At 30.8% G+C, this 17098-nt stretch overlaps 1 protein-coding gene across 6 annotated transcripts; it reads right to left on the bottom strand.

Annotated features, from left to right (window-relative positions):
- Positions 1-497: 497 nt before the first annotated feature.
- Positions 498-8136, bottom strand: LOC120081370 (SNF2 domain-containing protein CLASSY 1-like). 6 transcript variants are annotated; one of them, XM_039036185.1, is made up of 10 exons: positions 7985-8136; positions 7833-7881; positions 7404-7486; positions 7030-7148; positions 6354-6413; positions 6163-6277; positions 3842-5248; positions 3600-3746; positions 1252-3189; positions 498-774 (listed from the first exon to the last, which is right to left on the bottom strand). In XM_039036185.1, exons 6-9 carry the CDS (start codon positions 6193-6195, stop codon positions 1267-1269), a joined length of 3510 nt encoding a protein of 1169 aa, XP_038892113.1. In that variant the 5' UTR covers positions 6196-6277; positions 6354-6413; positions 7030-7148; positions 7404-7486; positions 7833-7881; positions 7985-8136; the 3' UTR covers positions 498-774; positions 1252-1266. The 6 variants fall into 6 exon arrangements, with proteins under 6 accessions (XP_038892113.1, XP_038892108.1, XP_038892111.1 ...); XM_039036180.1 differs by having other exon boundaries at positions 6163-6413; XM_039036183.1 differs by lacking the exon at positions 7404-7486 and having other exon boundaries at positions 6163-6413.
- Between the last annotated feature and the right edge of the window lie 8962 nt (positions 8137-17098).

Below are 17098 nucleotides of genomic sequence, written 5' to 3'. Positions count from 1 at the left end.
CAACTTCGAAGTCAGATATTTGATTCTTCTACCTCACGAATTGTGGAGAAAAAAAAGACTCGCTTATCGTGAATCCGAGCATAGCTCAATAGATAAAACATCAATTACTATTCTAAAAATTGATGGTTTGTCACCCTCACAAGGGTTAGAAAAAAAAAAAAAAACAACACACATATCCAATTACCATATCCAATAAATAGCTAATCACCTTAAGCTAATCCAAGCATAATTAAGTAGATAAGCCATTAATTATCATCCTAAAGGTACATGATTCAATCAATAAACTAAAAAAAAATAACTTACCTACTCGACAACAATAAAAATGTTTGGTAAGCTTTAATCAAACCATAAGAAAATTAATGAAATTTGAAAAAAACTGAATTTTTGGATAAAATATTTTGGATTTTGTTTCATTTTATCCTTGGTATATTTTTCAAATCTCAAAACTTAAGAAAATAACAACAATATCTTCAATTCAAGAATAGACACAATAGGAATATAGATAAAACACTAATAGAGATTTTACCTTAGAAAAGTCAACAACAAAGTTATGGTAGGACAAGACTAGTCGTAAGATTTAGTGAAAGTACATAGACTGAATTTAGACCTCAGAAATACATGGATTAATTAGAACATCTTTTAAAATAAATTGACCAAACAATATTTTAACCTAACTTTTCTTTCTAACAAAGACTTTTTTTTAACGATATGTGGAGTGGAGGAATCGAACATCTGACCTCGAGGTTGATAGTACAAGTTTTATGTCTGGTTGAGCTAAGAAAGAGAAAAGAAACAGAAACCAACTTAGTCCAGAGCAATCATATGGAACAGTCAAATGCTAACTTTCAAAAAAAAAAAAAAATCAAAGCAGTAAGAAATCATATTTTCATGATGAATCTCCAAAACTGTGAATAAGGCCATATCAGATGTAAATGACCTAAATATACTAATCCAAATTCCTAAAACATGGATCTCCAGAATCAGCAGTTTCTGATTAGCAAAATGGTTGAGATAAAAGAGTAAGTCAAGTCAAACTCACACATAGAAACCAATGCAATTATGCAATTAATTCCACTAAACTTCAAGATTGCACTACAAATGATTATTGGTAAAGAATAACACAACTTTCATATTATTATACAAATATCTATTTAATAAACGTGATGATGAAGGGGGGAGGAGTCATTATTCATACATATCATCATATGAGAAAGAGAAGATTAAAACAAAGAGAGAGGAGTATTAACTTACCATGATATTGAGAGGCTAATCCTTTTCCCTGATCACAGTAGACGCCTTCTCATTTTTCATAATCATATGAAACGATTTGACTCGATCTTCCTCCACCATCTCCCTCAAAACGTCATCTTCAATCTTTTCTGCTTGCCATTTTGAAGGATCCTCGACAAACGCCTCACTGAAAATCATACTTGACACCCATTCCTTCCATGTAGTTCTCTTGTACTTATCTTCTTCTAGTGTGCCAGTTACTAGTAGTTGATAGACATAAACCACTTTAAGCTGGCCAGGGCGAAAAGCTCGAGCAATGGCCTGTTTTGTCTTTGAAGGATTCCACTCTGAATCTAATAAGATGACTCGTGAAGCAGCTGTCAAACTAATGCCTTCTGCACAAGCAGTGATTGAAGCAAGAAGAACTTTGGATGGCCCCACTGGATCTTCAAACTTATCCATCACTTTTCCTCGTTCAAACAGCTCAAGGTCCCCTGTGAGGGCCAAGATTTCTCGGCCTCTCTTCCACCTAAACACATTCTCGAACAGCTCGATGAATAGTTTGACGGGTGCAATGTTGTGGCAGAAGATCAGAATTTTTTCCTTCTTGACCACACGATACACAAGATTTAGAACAAACATAACTTTTGATCCTTTCCTCAAATTGAATTTGTATCTATCTAGCTCCATCAGTTCCCTATCAGTGAAAAATTTGCTGGCACAAACTGCAGTTTTTACTAACCATGGATGTATTGAACCAAGGGTTATGAGGAGCTCTAACTCAAGGGGATATCCAGGGAATTGAGCCATTATTTTGTGAAGTTTATTCAAAATTTGTTGCTGTATGTCAGTTGTGTTCATTAGTAAGGTGTAAATTTGTAAACCAGGAAGGCCATCCTTACTGCCACCTTCATAAACATCAATAAACCCACCTGTCATATTTCTCAACATGTTCAAACCGTCCCTCCTGTCTTCTTCATCACCTGCATCAATTTTCCGAGCTATCTTATCTAGAAAGAATTTCCTCGCCCGAGCTTCCTGCAAATGTGGAGCTTTTCTTTTCTTCCTCTTGAATTTGGGATCTAGTTTCTTCAACACTTCATTCACAAACTTTGGTCTTGCCAAGCAAAGGGTATTGAAATATTCACAGAAATTATTTTGAAACAATGTACCTGAGAGGAGTATTCTGAGGTCCGTTTCAACTTTCATCAAAACTTTCCTCAGCCTGGACTTGGTACTCCTGGGGTTATGCCCCTCGTCCAATATTAAGATACCAGGACTTTGGCGCAAAACTTTGGCCATGTACTTTCTGTGTGCAAACTTTGCATCTTCCCTCATTAATGTAAGAAATGATGTATATCCCATAACAAGAACACTTGGATGTGCATGCCACTTCTTTATCTTTTCCAAGCAATCCAAGATGTGCATGACATCATCTGTAGGCCTTGGACCTGCAAAGGTCACTGGTTTTGAGTTTGCCCGGAAAACTCGGTAGGTTCTACGACCATGTATTAGATGAATCGGTACAGGAACTTCCCACTTAATAAATTCCTTGTACCATGTATATAGAGTTGTCTTTGGAGCAAGGACAAGGGGCCTTTTCCCTGGGAACAGTTTCAAGTAACTAACAAGGAATGAGATGATCAAAAAGGTTTTTCCAGCTCCCGGTGTATGGGATATCACACAACCACCTATTTTACGAGATGCTTGATCCATGAGAGCTGGAACCATAGAACCAGCAATATTTTTCCACAGGAACTCGAATGCTTTTTTCTGGTGGAGATGTAATTTATTTCTGAATTCAGGGATCAAGGCCCAGACGTTGTCATTTTCTTCTGATAAGGTATCATCAGAAGAAGGAAGGCCAGAGAAAATATTCATCTCCTCTTCGTCGGTATTGTGCTCTGAATCTTTTTCTTCATTACGCCGCTCTTCTGTACTCCAGCTTATGTGTTGCATCTATAGAGAGAAAAAGGTTGTCAATATCTATTGAGGGAGCATAAAAAAGAAACACCATCAATAACTTGCAAAATTTTGGAGCCGGCTTAATATAAAGGTGAAAATAAATACAACTTAGTTGAAACATATGTAAATTACAATTTACACAAAAATAATGACGGTTAAAAAGACCAATGCAGACTCATAGAGGGGGGTACAGCAAGAATGGAACTATAGATATCACACCAAATCATTAAAACAACATTTTACGAGCATACCCTACAGCACAATATTTCTTTTCTAGAAAAGTATGCACATGAAGCAATACAGAGATAACAAAAAGTTCCCAGCCAAGGTTGTAGGCAGATAGGAAGATTCTGAAGTATAAAATAAAAATATTCCAGCATTCTAGAGTCTTGATTTTGACTTACAAATGGTGCTGATATATCTTTAATTTCAGTGCTCACAAAACCACATATATGGCAGAGCATCCCAATCTCTTCATTCAACTTGAACTCATGCCGGCACCATTTGCCTACTTTCTGTTCAGGCTCCACTGATGTTCCATTACTAAAACCCTGAAAAATAAACTTTTAGAAATATGAATGAGCATTATCATGAATATGCATTTAAATGAAAAGAATCTAAGAACATTTATGTTTAATTAGTTTACCTGGTTGGCCTCAATAAGGTAACTAGAGGCAAGGGATATTTCCATTTCTCTCCACAACATTTCAATCTCAGAGCTTTCTTCCTCATTCTCATTAGAGGGCATTTCCATCTCGATCTTCTTATCCAAGCAGCTTTTGTTCTTAAACTCTTTCCACTGATCAATTATTTGTGGCTCCTCTTTTTTAATTGTTGAATCGATATTCTTCAAGAATGAATTAATCAAATCCTTGTATGCACCTGCACTCAAGGACCTTTTCTGCCATGGTCTTTCTTTGGGCTGACCATCCTCTTTATTATAACTTATGGAATGATAACCCATCCTCCTAGCTTTACTTCTCGAAGCTTTTCCCCTACAGCTATCATTCTCAAAGTCCACATCTTCATAGTCCGAAAACTTTCTTTTTCGGATTTTGCGTTTGTTGTTAATATAATAATATGTGGCTGACATTTCAGTTATCTGTTTTGTATAATTACCGCAACTGTTGGCAACATCAGGATATGGATCAGATGCTATTGGCTGTTCATCAAGTAAAGGCACTATAGCAAGTTGATTTTTATCTTCTACTTCGTCACTCATTCCTGATTTCATTTCCAAGGACTTGATTCTGCTCTTGAAAACAGAGAGGTCGTCACGTACACTCAATTTATTGGAATGGTTGTTGCTTTCATTTTCAATCTTTACTTTTGAAGAGCCTGCAGGCATGCCAAACAGGCAAGCAAGTGGTAATGTCATCTCATCATCATTCAATTGCTCAGTTTTATATATCCTGGTACCACTGTAGTCAATTTCTGATTCGTTGATACTATCACAGCCAAGAAAACGATCAGGTTGAACATTGCGCCGTTTTGAACGCCTCAAGTCCATAAGATCGGTAACGGAATGCAGTTGATTGTCAAATGCATCCTCTGCAGGAGACATCTCAATCTTATCAGAGGAATCTAGCTGATGTATTATTGGAATAAACATACCATCATCATCTCTAAAGTTTACAGTATACAAAATCTTGTCAGAAGCTATCGGCGTGCTTTTTTGGTTGCTCTCCAAAACTTGATACAAGATCTTGTTATCCAATGATCTTACATCAAAAGTGACATGTTTCAATGCCGATGTAATTACTAACCAAGAAAGATCAGAAAGAAATTTTCCCAAAAGTAGTTTGGTTTTTGGCAACAGAGAGCAGTCCTCAGAGAAATCCCATCGGTAGTGTTGACCTTCACAGAAGTTCTTTCTAACCCTTTGGAGTATGGATATCTGATCAATTCCCATTTCTACAATTTCTTTACAGAGTGATCCTTTCTCTGAACCAAGGGGTTTTAGATCAGCATATAATTGGACGTAAAACTGGCACGAACACCCAGCTTCATGAGGTCGCCGTTCAATTGAGCTTATTTTAGCATCAATCAACACCTATGAAAGCAATCCTGTTGATTAAGCTCCAGATAGAGAACGAGATTTTTCCATATATAAATTCATTCTGGAGCCAAAACCATAAACCATAAACTACACTGGAGCTAAGACCACTATCCATTTCAACTTTGTGGAATTCACTAAAAGCAACTCCAGTATTTTAATAAGCTCATAATTGGCATTTTTTCCATAGACATGGTAATGAAACACACTCTAAACTATATAGTCTGAAGTTATCTTTCTTTTCCCGGATAATAAATACCGTTTTAATATCAATAGCAAAAATGCCATGTTAATATCAACAGCAGAAGAAATTGCAATTTATCGGGAAAAAAACAGAGGCTCAGCGAAATTGCAGTTGTTTACACGTACAGGAAACTTGAAACTTTGAGAAAGCCATAAAACGAGCGTAGAAAAATATGTATAGAAAAAAAATTAGATAGTTATAAATTTTAAAAGAAAAAAAGGAAAAAAAAAAAAAAAGAAATGTAAAACACTTCAAACTAACCTGCGCACATCTTATCTGAAAAAGGAACAAACACACGGCATGAACACTGAAAACACTTCTAGTGTATTAAAACTTCAAACAACTCATGAAAAGGATCAAATCCAGAATTCCAACAAATATGATACAAAACACATATAATTTCAGAAGAAATGTAATACTTACAAAAATTATTCATAAGCAATTTGAAGTCGAAGGAGTTCTACAGATTGAACAAAATAAGAATTATTTTCATTTCGTGAACCTAAAATATTTCAGATATTCGAGCATCAATATCGAGGGAACGTTAGATTACAAAAAGCTGTGAAATAACAACCAAGCAGTCCAAGACTCTGAAAACTATGGAGCTAAAGTTATGAGCATTACTAGGCTAATACTAGCTAAGAAAATTGAATAGAAGATCACTTACCGGGTCTGAACCTCGCACGTCCAAGTTCTCCATGCTGTGAGAGGGAGAGAGAACACAAACATCAACACCGGGTCGTAGAAAACAGGTGCAGTCGGATGAAGTTGCCTGTCTCGACCTAACCCGAAAATCTGAGTAGGGACCTCTTTCCAAAATCATAAACTGATCATTTACTAAATGAAGGGTTATTGTACCATTACTAATTCTTATTCTCTCCACAGCTTGCCAAGACCCACAGCACATTGCCTCGAATGCTGTCAGAAAGAAATCAGAGTATTGACTTAAAAGTTGAACTTTTGAAATGCTCATAAATTAAAGTTGGACAAAAAAAAAATAGCTGACATTGCCCAAATGAACTGAATGTACCATGTTATGCAATATCTCAAAGGATTTATCTGACATATATTACCAAAAGGAGCAGAGTAGTTTTGAAAATTCCAAAAGACAACCAACCCAAACTTGAAAAACAAAAGGGTGTATAAATCAGAACTTGAGCAACCAGACGTGTGTATGGATCAACTTTAGCAACAACCATTAACATGTCAAAGGAATTGCCAGAGTTTTAAATTCGCAAATGCTAGATGTTAATTAACTCCAATAGTGAAATGCTTCTTTTCCTTTTCTTGGTCAGCTATATTTAGACAATCTTCAAGAATTATCGAGAAGAAGAAAGAGTTAAAAATATTATATATACATATCTAAATAAAAATCTAACGAACAAAATCAACAGAGATAACATGAATGATACTGGATTTTTAACCTCTGGATCTGAAACCTCAGAATAGTTGGAGTTCTTATTATTACCATTGCAACATTGGGAACGTAAAAATAAAGAAAATGAAAAGAAGAAAGGAAAGAGGCAAATGTTACGATAATCATTGAATGGATGCTTGAATTCATATAAACGCCTTTTAGTTTTGACCATCCTTTATCACCCAACAGCTGAGAGCCGCTTCAACAATCTCCACCAACAAAAATAATTAGAGTATCTGCAAGATTGAACCCAAACAAGATAACCCCATCATTTATAACTCTGTCATTATTCTTACACAACTTATGAACCATCAATTATAAAAACTTAAAAATTTTAAATAATTTTTTTTTAAAAATCCCATCATATATTAATCCTTGCCCCTTCAGTCACTTCAGACAGAAACACTCATCATGGTTTTTCATTTTAAAATAACAATCCTCTCAGTTAATTTGAAAACCCCATTCACATTCACAATCATGTATACACTTACAGAGATTCAGCAAAAATTGGAAAAGGACACGAAAAGCAAGGTCATCGTCATCATTATGGTAGATGATTTTCACTGTTCGACTTCTGAAAAACACCAATCACATCATCAATAAAAATGGAGGAACCCTTCGATAATTAATGGCGTCAGCTGAGGGAAGCACAGTAGAAATTAAGATTCCCCAGAATCGACAAAGCCAGAGAGAGAAAACACAGAAAGAGAGAAAACAAAAACCCCCCAAACAGACATGAAAATACCTATAATTCGATCCGAAAACAAACAAAACCAATCAACAATTAACCATTACCATTACAAAAACACTCATCCTCATTCCTCAAAACCTCACTCACCAAACACAACCGCTCATCACCACAATCACACTCCATAAACAAATAATCCAAACAGAAAGAAAAGTCCGATCAAATCACAGACCTGATTAAACACAACCAGAGCACAACCGGCAGCGATCATCCACCGGCGACTACAGAAACCACCAAGATGAACCAAACAGAGCTCAAAACGCAATGCGAAAACTAGAGAAAAACCTCGAAACGAAGAGAGAAGAAGAAAAAGAAGAAGAAAACCTGAAATGACTGTTGTGAGGCGGAGCAATCTAAAGCCCAAAAGTGCTGAAAAGCTCCTCGGAATCCGTTCCATTACTTTGCATGAATGGCAAAAAGGAGAGAGAAGATCGACCGTAGGCCAGTAGCGGCAAAGGGGTAGGGAGAGTAAATAAGAGAAGAGAGTGGGGGTAATTTGGGAAATACGAAAATGGAAAGATCAGAGGGCTGAGATTGATGTGATGGGAAGAGAATCGGAGGGTCCAGATGATGAAATTGATGAGATAGGCATGAGAACGGCCACGTGTGATTAGAATTCAGTGACGTTGGTTTTTTAGTTGGAAATGGGAAGGAACCAATAAATTTGTCTAGTTTTCGTTTTTTTTAGTTGTTTTGACTTTTCCAAATTTTTAGATTAATTTTCTTTCACCTCTTTAAAAAATTACCACGTTAGTAAATGTACTTTTTAACACTTTACTTCATTTAGTAGATGAGAGAAGTGAATTGTAATTTGTACTTTAACCCTCATTCCATTTTCCTTTTTTTTTTTTTTTTAGTGTACTTTCCCATATCTAAATTTAAATTGAGTTCATCATAGGTAAAATTTTTAAATATAAAATAACTATTTACATAAAATAGTAAAATCTAATTTTTTTTATAAAAATAGATAAAAATCTATCATTAATGCTATGTGATAGATGCTGATAGAATTGGTATCTGTCAATATTTTTTTTCTATTTCTGTAAAAAGTTTAACATTTTTTTTCTATATGTGAAAATTTCTCTATTGTAAATAAATAAATATATTTTATTACAATGAATGATGTATGGAAATTTGAACTCATTTGGTCGAAGCATACTTTTTAGTTAGAGGATTTTATATATAGTAGATTTAATCTTAAAACTTTAGTTGGATAATTATTTTATTTAAAAAAATTAAGCTTTTAAATATTATTGTTGTTTATAGTTTTATTGCTTTATTACTTACTCTTTCCTTAACTGTTCTAAAAAAAATCAAGCAGAAATTTAAAAGCTTAAAAATAGCATCTTTTTAATGGTTTGCTTTCTTATCATTTAATCATGGTTTTCAATTTTTCTAGATAAGCATGCGAAGTATTAACCAAATTTCAAAAATAAAAATAATTTTTATTTTTATTTTTATTTTTTTTAATTTTCAAAAATTGGATTAGATTTTGAAAACAATGTTAATAAATAGATATTAAAACAACAAAACTAATAGGTCAAACTATTATTTTATAAGACTTAATTTTAAGGATAATTGTTTTTAAATAATAAAACTACTAAAAATATTTTCAAATATAGCAAAATGTCATTGAGTATCTGTGATAGACACTAGTAAACAATACTGATAAATGTCTATCGACATTTATGACTAATAGATAGTGACATTTTACTATATTTATAAATAAATTTGGTCATTTTTTTATATTAAAAACACCCATAGTTAAAAAAAAAAAAAAAAAAAAAAAAAAAAAAAAAAATTATTAAACGTACATTGATAGATAAAACCTCTTTTTGTAATTTAAAGATAAAATTATCATGTTAGTAAATGTACTTTTTAACACTTTAAGGGTTGTTTGGGGGTCAATATGAGATGGTATATCCCCACATCCTATATTATCTCAGTGTTTAAATCATTATTCTATATCACCGATTTTAATTGTTTGTGGGTCCATTTTCAGAACATATTTCGTATTTCACCGTCATTTTCCTTCCGTATATCGTATATCATCTCAATACTTAAATATACTCGACCATTCATACTCGATCAGAACTTTCCACATCCTATATCATCTCAACTCCAAAGCATACCCTAATATATTTAGGTGATGAAAGAAGTGAATTGTAATTTACTTTAACCCTCCTTTCATTTTTTTGTACTTTCCAATATCTAAAATTATATTGAATTTATTTTAAATAAATAAATATTTTTTTATTACAATTAATGATGTATGAAATTTTGAACTCGTCAATCATTATGTTTTACATTCTTTAACTTCGGAACATACTTTTTGGTTAGAGGATAAAAAACACATTTGATTTATATATAGTAATGATTTAATCCTTAAATTTTAGTTTAACCAGCTTTTAAACGTTTTTTTTTTATTATTGTTTTATTTCTCTATTACCTAATTTTTTTTATAAAAAAAATCAAGCTAAATTTTAAAGACCTAAAAACAGGTCCTCATCTATTTTTTTTAATGGTTTATTTTCTTACAATTTAATCATAGTTCTCGATTTTCTAGATAAACATGTGATTCTTTTTTCTTTTTTTTTTAATTTGGGTTGGATTTTGAAAACACCAATAACAAATATATATACAAATTAATAGGTTAAAATATTATTTATAAGGCTTAAATTTTAAGGACAATTGTTTTAAATGGCAAAATTTCTAAAAATATTTTCAAATATAACAAAATATCACTGTCATCAATGTTCGTGATAGACATTGATAGATAACACTGATAAATATTTATCAATGTCTATCACTAATAGATAGTGACATTTTGTTATATTTGTGAATAAGTTGGTTCATTTTTATTTAAAAACAATCCTAATTTTTTTATAAAAAAAATTCATATATTTATTAAAGGGAGTATACATCATTTTAGTTTTAAAAACTTTGCTTGACTTTTAAAAGCACTTTAAAAAATAGACAACAAACCAAATAAACTATTAGAACTAGTGTTCATAAGTTTAAGTTTCAAAAAAAAAATTTAAAATAATAGTTATCAAATATCAAATTAGACTAGTCTTAAAAAACTTGATTTTGTATTTGAAATTCAGTTAAAATTTTATTAAGGTTAGTGACAAGCTTAAAAAAATATGAAGCATAATTTTTAAAAGTAGAAAACCATAAATAAAATAAATATCAAATAGAGTCTTAGTATTTAGATTTTACCTTTAAAATATTTAGTCTTTGTATTTTCAAACTCGGAATATAGTTAATAAACTATGCTACGTAACAGTTTAATCACCATACTTTACAACTTGTAATAATTTCATCCCAATTGTGAAAGATAATATTCATATAATTATGGAATTTATGATCATGTTTATTTTTAAGAATTATTTTGTGTGGGGGAACGGCTTATTAAAAATTATCTTTTTGCTTTTATCTCACTTAATGTATTAATTTTTACAAAACGTTTTATTGTCGTTTTCACATTTAATGTGTTAACGTTTTTTTGAAACCGAAACCGCTAATTTTGTGATCTAAAAATAGTTTTCAAACCGATCTTTTTAGCCTCTTTAAAAATGATAGAAGTGTCACTTTAGCAATAGAGATTTTCTCAATTTTCGCCTCTTATTTTTCGTGATTGTATTATTCTGAGCAAAGTTTTTTTTTATTCTAATCTTTTTTTATGAATGCTCGCATGTTAAAAATGTCGTATTAATCTTTTGAAGCAACCGACATAATAGAAATAACATTAAGATTTTGTAGAAATTTCTTTCAATATAGTGGTGATTCCACTGCAAAACAATTGATTTGTTTGATACTTTGATTTACAAATTGAAAGAAATTTTTGCATTGCAATGTTCAAAGTATTATGTAGTACCATGTTCATCAATGTAGGAAGGATCTAAAAAGCATGCCAAATCCATCATCTTCTTTATGGTATCCATCATCAAGACTTGCATTTCTCTCCCATTAGAATTCATTTCTACCATAGTCATTCTCCCCTATCATCATCTTTATGATATGAAAATGGATTTCCTCAACTTAATTGAGTAGTCAATTTCTTTCTTTGAGATTTGGTCGTATGGTAAAGTTAAATTGATACGATGCGAAGGTTGTTTCGTGTTTTTCTAACCATGTATTTTCGTTGTTATTGTTGTTATTGTATTGCACACCAATTAATTTTAGTGATTTAGGATGGATATGGCAACCCTAGACGAGGTGAATATGATTTCTTTAAACTAATTAAAACTTTTTAATAATGTGGTCCCAATTAAATAAACTAACAAATTTTTTGTAATTTAAACAATAAATTCATGCAAATAAATTCAACCCAAAATAGCCAAGAAATTAAAACTAAATCTAGTAAGCACCTAATTTCATTTTAATAAAAAGATTGGTATGAGATATGTAAAGATCAATTCAACCAACCTAAATAAAAATTAAGCAATTAATTTAAGGAACAAATATTGTAATTAATTTCATGTAATAAAATATAATAACAAATTAATTGCAAAATTAAAAGAGAAGAGGGATATAAAAATTAACATCATAAATTTTATAGTGGTTCGACACATGACCTATATCACCTCTCAAGCTCCTCTTAGGTATGTCACTACGAACTTACTCTTTTCATAACTTAAATTGAACCGTACAACATTCTTTTTTCAAGCGCAAGAACAAACTCGAACATTTCCAAGGTTGAGGATCAAACCGTATAATGACTATTTTTTTGGAATCAAGAGCAACCCTTATAATATAAAGAACGCACCTGAAAAACTCTCTAAAAGAGTGGATTTACAAAATTTAGCACTCAATGAATCAATCGTCACAATATAAAATATCCCTCTCAAGAAGAAGATGAAAAGAAAAAAAATTGAAACTTGGAGATAGAGCAACAATGGTGGCCTAATGAGTTAAGGAGAATTGAAAATAATAAAAATTGTTATTATAATTTTGAGAAGGATATCAATTTAAATGGAGAGGAGAGGTGGTTGAAAATTACATTTAATTTTGGGCAATTAGATTTTGGAAAAGAAAAATCAATTGTGAGAGATTTTAAACTAGTTGTTAGACACAAACAAAAAATAATACAATAATATATATCTTTTTAAATCATTTCTTTTAAAACCCAATAAAAAATAAATGTCTACAATGTATCCAAAACTAGTCATTAAACACACACATAAAATATATATTAAATTTATTTTTTAAAAACTCATTTTCTTTTTAAAACCAATCTAAAAATAAAAGACCCACTATATGTGACTTGCTCCAAGTGGCATCTTTCAATTGGTCCACTTTCATGAGAAAAGTTCTGTCACGTTATTAACTCGGGATTTTTCCGTTAAGTTTGTTTCGGTTATATCTTCTTCCTTTAAACTCCGATTTGAGTGATTCTTTACTCTGAGCTCTACGCAATAGACTATTCAAAACACTAAAATTGTTAGTGAATAAATTCATGTTTGTTATTATCAAAATATTAATTAATTAGTTAATTAAATTTAATTAATTTACGATTAAGGGCCAAAAGGCCAACATTGAGAAGTTCATGTTTAATTTTTTTTTTTTTTTTTTAAAAAAAATGTTTTGGTTGAGAGAGGTTATACTTTGTTTCTTTATCTTTGAGATTGGAATGATATGAAATTAGGAAGAATTGCCATTTCAAATTGAGAAGGAAAAATTAAGAAAAGATAGAAAGTAGATACTAGGCAGAATAAATTAAGAAAATAATGTTCCACATATATAACTTTTTGACAAAGCTTATGTAAGATGATTATTGCCATTTTTGAAAAATGGTAAAATATTGCCAAAGTTGTTCAATGATGTAACTACCATGCTTAAGTAGTCTGTTCGACCATTAATTTTCATGAAGTTGAAAATTATTATTATTGCTTTTAATATAGTTTGGCCCTTCAACATTATTTGCTTATTACCCAATTTGTGGGTAATAGGAAAATTTGCAAAATCTCTCATTTCTATATGGAGTTCGTAGAAATTGATGATAGTTTAAGATATTATCTAACCATATATAAAATGTGTGATATTTTATAAATGCTTTTAAAGATCTTAATGGGTATATAGGCGTGACTATTATAGGTTTATGAATAGATATTATACCAAGTTATTTTTATCATCACATTTTGAAATGAAAGACTTAAAATGAGATTGTTGTGATATTTGGTGTTAAGATAACAAAAACTACTAAAAAATGAATTCTCTTGATATCAATCACACTATATTAACAAAAATGTTAAAAAGATTTGACTGTTTTGATGATACTCCTGTAAAAATATCTTATGATGCTAGTAAAAGTCTATATAAGAAGTGTTATGTTTTTTATGAAGTATATTAGATTTGATAATGCATATGTTGTGATAGATTGAGTATACATATATAATTATGATAAAGATCGTTGGTTTGCTTTTTGTCATTTATTAAGGCAATATCTTAAAGAGCATAATAGACTACTATTTGCACAAAGTTTCTTGCGATGTTAGAAGGAAGCAAGCTAAGTAACATATAATAATGAGGTAAGCTCCCCCAATGCTTATGTATACTTACTAGGTCACTAGTTGTTATGTATACTTACTAGGTAGAGGTGTTATTTCATGGAAATCAATGAAGCAAACCTGCACAACACGTTTCACCATGGAGTCAGCTAACGTGACAAGAAGCAGAGTGGTTAAGAAGCCTATTAGGTGTCCCTTTTTTAGGGAAATCAATACGAGTCTTTCGCATTGTGATTTCACAAGCTGCTATATGTATTGTCAAAAAATAGCAGATATAGAAAAAGAAGGCATATACACTTGAGACATGAAGTTGTGAAACAGTTGTTTGAATATGAAATTATCTCCTTTAAGTATGTGAAGTATGAGAGAAGTTTAGTAGATTTTTTCATCAAAAGCCTAATAAGGAGTATAATTTTAAAATCTTAAACAAGTATGGGAATCAACCCCTTATAGTGATCCATAACCTTTTTTTGGGAGGTCAAAATAAAAATTTTATGTATAACCGGAAAAAATCTTTATATAACTCGATTTTTGAGTGGTCTATCTCGATAGACTTGGTAAAGGAATTAACATGAACGTAAACGTATTTTTGCCTTTTATCAAAGAGTTTAAAGGATATATTTCTAGAGCTTCCACGGTGATCCAAGATTTTATGTGTATGACCTCAATAACACTCGACGTATGATGTTACCGCGAAAACAAGAGAAATCAAAAGGATTTAGACATATTGTGGACGTCTCAACCATAGCAATTAAAGTTCAAGAGGCAACTCACTTTCTTTAGTTAATTGTTGCCCTATATTACTATGCATCGATTGAAATCGAAAGATATTGATGTTGAAGTTTTTTTTTTTTTTACTCAAATAAATATTTTATTGTTAGTCATTCGTGGTGATTGTTGAAAATAATTTACTAAAAAAATTAACTATTTGCTTTTGACTCATTTAATGTATTAATTTTCCCAAAATGTTTTATTGTGTTCTATTACCATTGTCCCATTGAATGTGCCAATGATTTGCTTTTCATTTAATGTGTTAAAGTTTTCTAATCGAAACTGCTAATTTTGTGATATAAAAGTGATTTTCAAACCGATTTTTTGACTTATTTAAAAAGGATATGGAGGTGTCTCTTCAACCATAGAGATTTTTCTAGCTTCTACTTCTTTTTGGGCTTTGTATATATTTTTTTTTTCCTTTATTCCAATTCTTTTCCGAGGAGTGCTTGTTTGTTAAGGGTATTATATTAACTTTGGCAACCAATATGAGACGTTTAACACTATGGTCGTGTCAAAATTACTTTCAAGATAATGATAATTTTATAACACAACAATAATTGATTTGTTTGACATAGTTCAATCTATACTTTGTTGCTAAACCTAAGTTATTTTGTGGAAAATTGCATACATATAACCTTAATATAGCAATGTGGGTCGGAATTAAGCAAGAAGATTATTGAGCATGTCTTTGTAATCTGGAGTTGAAAAAGAAGATTTGAAGTGTTTAAATTGTCGTTATTGTGCAAAAAATTTCTAAAGTAACCAAAATTGCTATATGCAGTTGCAATCTTTGTTGCAACAAAGTCTTCTCATTTGGACTAACTCTTTCATCGAGTTCGGATTGTACCCATCTATTATGTAGTTTGGACAATACCCAATCAACATCTATCACGTGAAAATTTTTGTATAAAAATTTGATATTTGAAAATGTTTTTCCTACTATGTATGAAAAAAGAGTTGCATGAAATTAAATGCAGTCACGGCTACACTTAATCATTGTTTAATTATACACTTCATCTTTTCTCATTTTCGAAGAATGGGACCACCCACTTGCTATTCAATCTAATTCTATTTGAAAGTTAGGATTATAATAACTCAAATCCACCTCGAGTCAGATTCAGGAAAAGTTTAGATTAAAAAATTCCAAGTGTAGTTTACATTTTTAAGTGTTGCAGTTCAATTTAGTTTTATGTCTTTCCTTTTTATTTCTATGAGTTGTTTTCAAATATAACAAAATGAGCCAACTTATTTATAACTATCAGTGTTAAATAATGGTAGACTACTATAATTTATTAGTGATGAATATTGATAGATGTCTATTTTTGCATTTTTAGTTCGGTTTAATTTTGTGATTTTTCCCTTTGTAATTTTTGCAAGATCACTATTTAATTTTGAGCAACCTATTTTTTAATTCAAGTATTTTCCATTCTAGAAAGATATTTTAAATATTAATATTGTATTTCCTTTATTGGACAGTTTACTTTTTATTAATAACTAGATTTTGTGCACGAGCACGTGGTTCTTCATTTTAAAATTTACTTTTAATAACAGTAATATACTATATTTCACAAATTAAATTCTACAAAATTCGAGAGATATTTGATAGGCGACGAAACTCAAGTTAATTTGTGAGATATGTGTATAGATATTCTTTTATTTTAACTTTTATTTATTAATAATAATCTATTTTTATATTATGTTTTAAGAACTATACTATTTTGAAAGAAAAAATTACTACTATGGAGATTAAATTTTAAAAAGAAGTATCACGTGCACAAAATCTAGGTGCACCTCAATTTAAGATTAAAGAATACCTATAAATATCTCACAAAATAACTTTAATAACTTTAATTTAGTCGCCTATTAAATAACTTTTTCCCCACTAAGTGTCGGATAAAATTAAAACATATTTATCAAAATAAAATGTTATATAAATCCTAGGTAATATTACTTTGTAATTAATACAAAAGCTTAGTGTGATAGACTATTGTAAACTACCACACTATAATCCTAAACTTTGAGAGCGGTGAATTTGAAAAGGAGGAAGAAATACAAAGTAAGAGAAGATATAAGCTATTTTATATTTGTAACAAAGAAAATATCGAATTTTTATATCGTTATAAAGTGTAAAAAGATTACAAAACTGTCAAGA

This window comes from Benincasa hispida, chromosome 7, assembly GCF_009727055.1.
Source record: "Benincasa hispida cultivar B227 chromosome 7, ASM972705v1, whole genome shotgun sequence".
NCBI classification, from domain to species: domain Eukaryota; kingdom Viridiplantae; phylum Streptophyta; class Magnoliopsida; order Cucurbitales; family Cucurbitaceae; genus Benincasa; species Benincasa hispida.
This window is presented reverse-complemented; position numbering and strand designations above follow the sequence as displayed.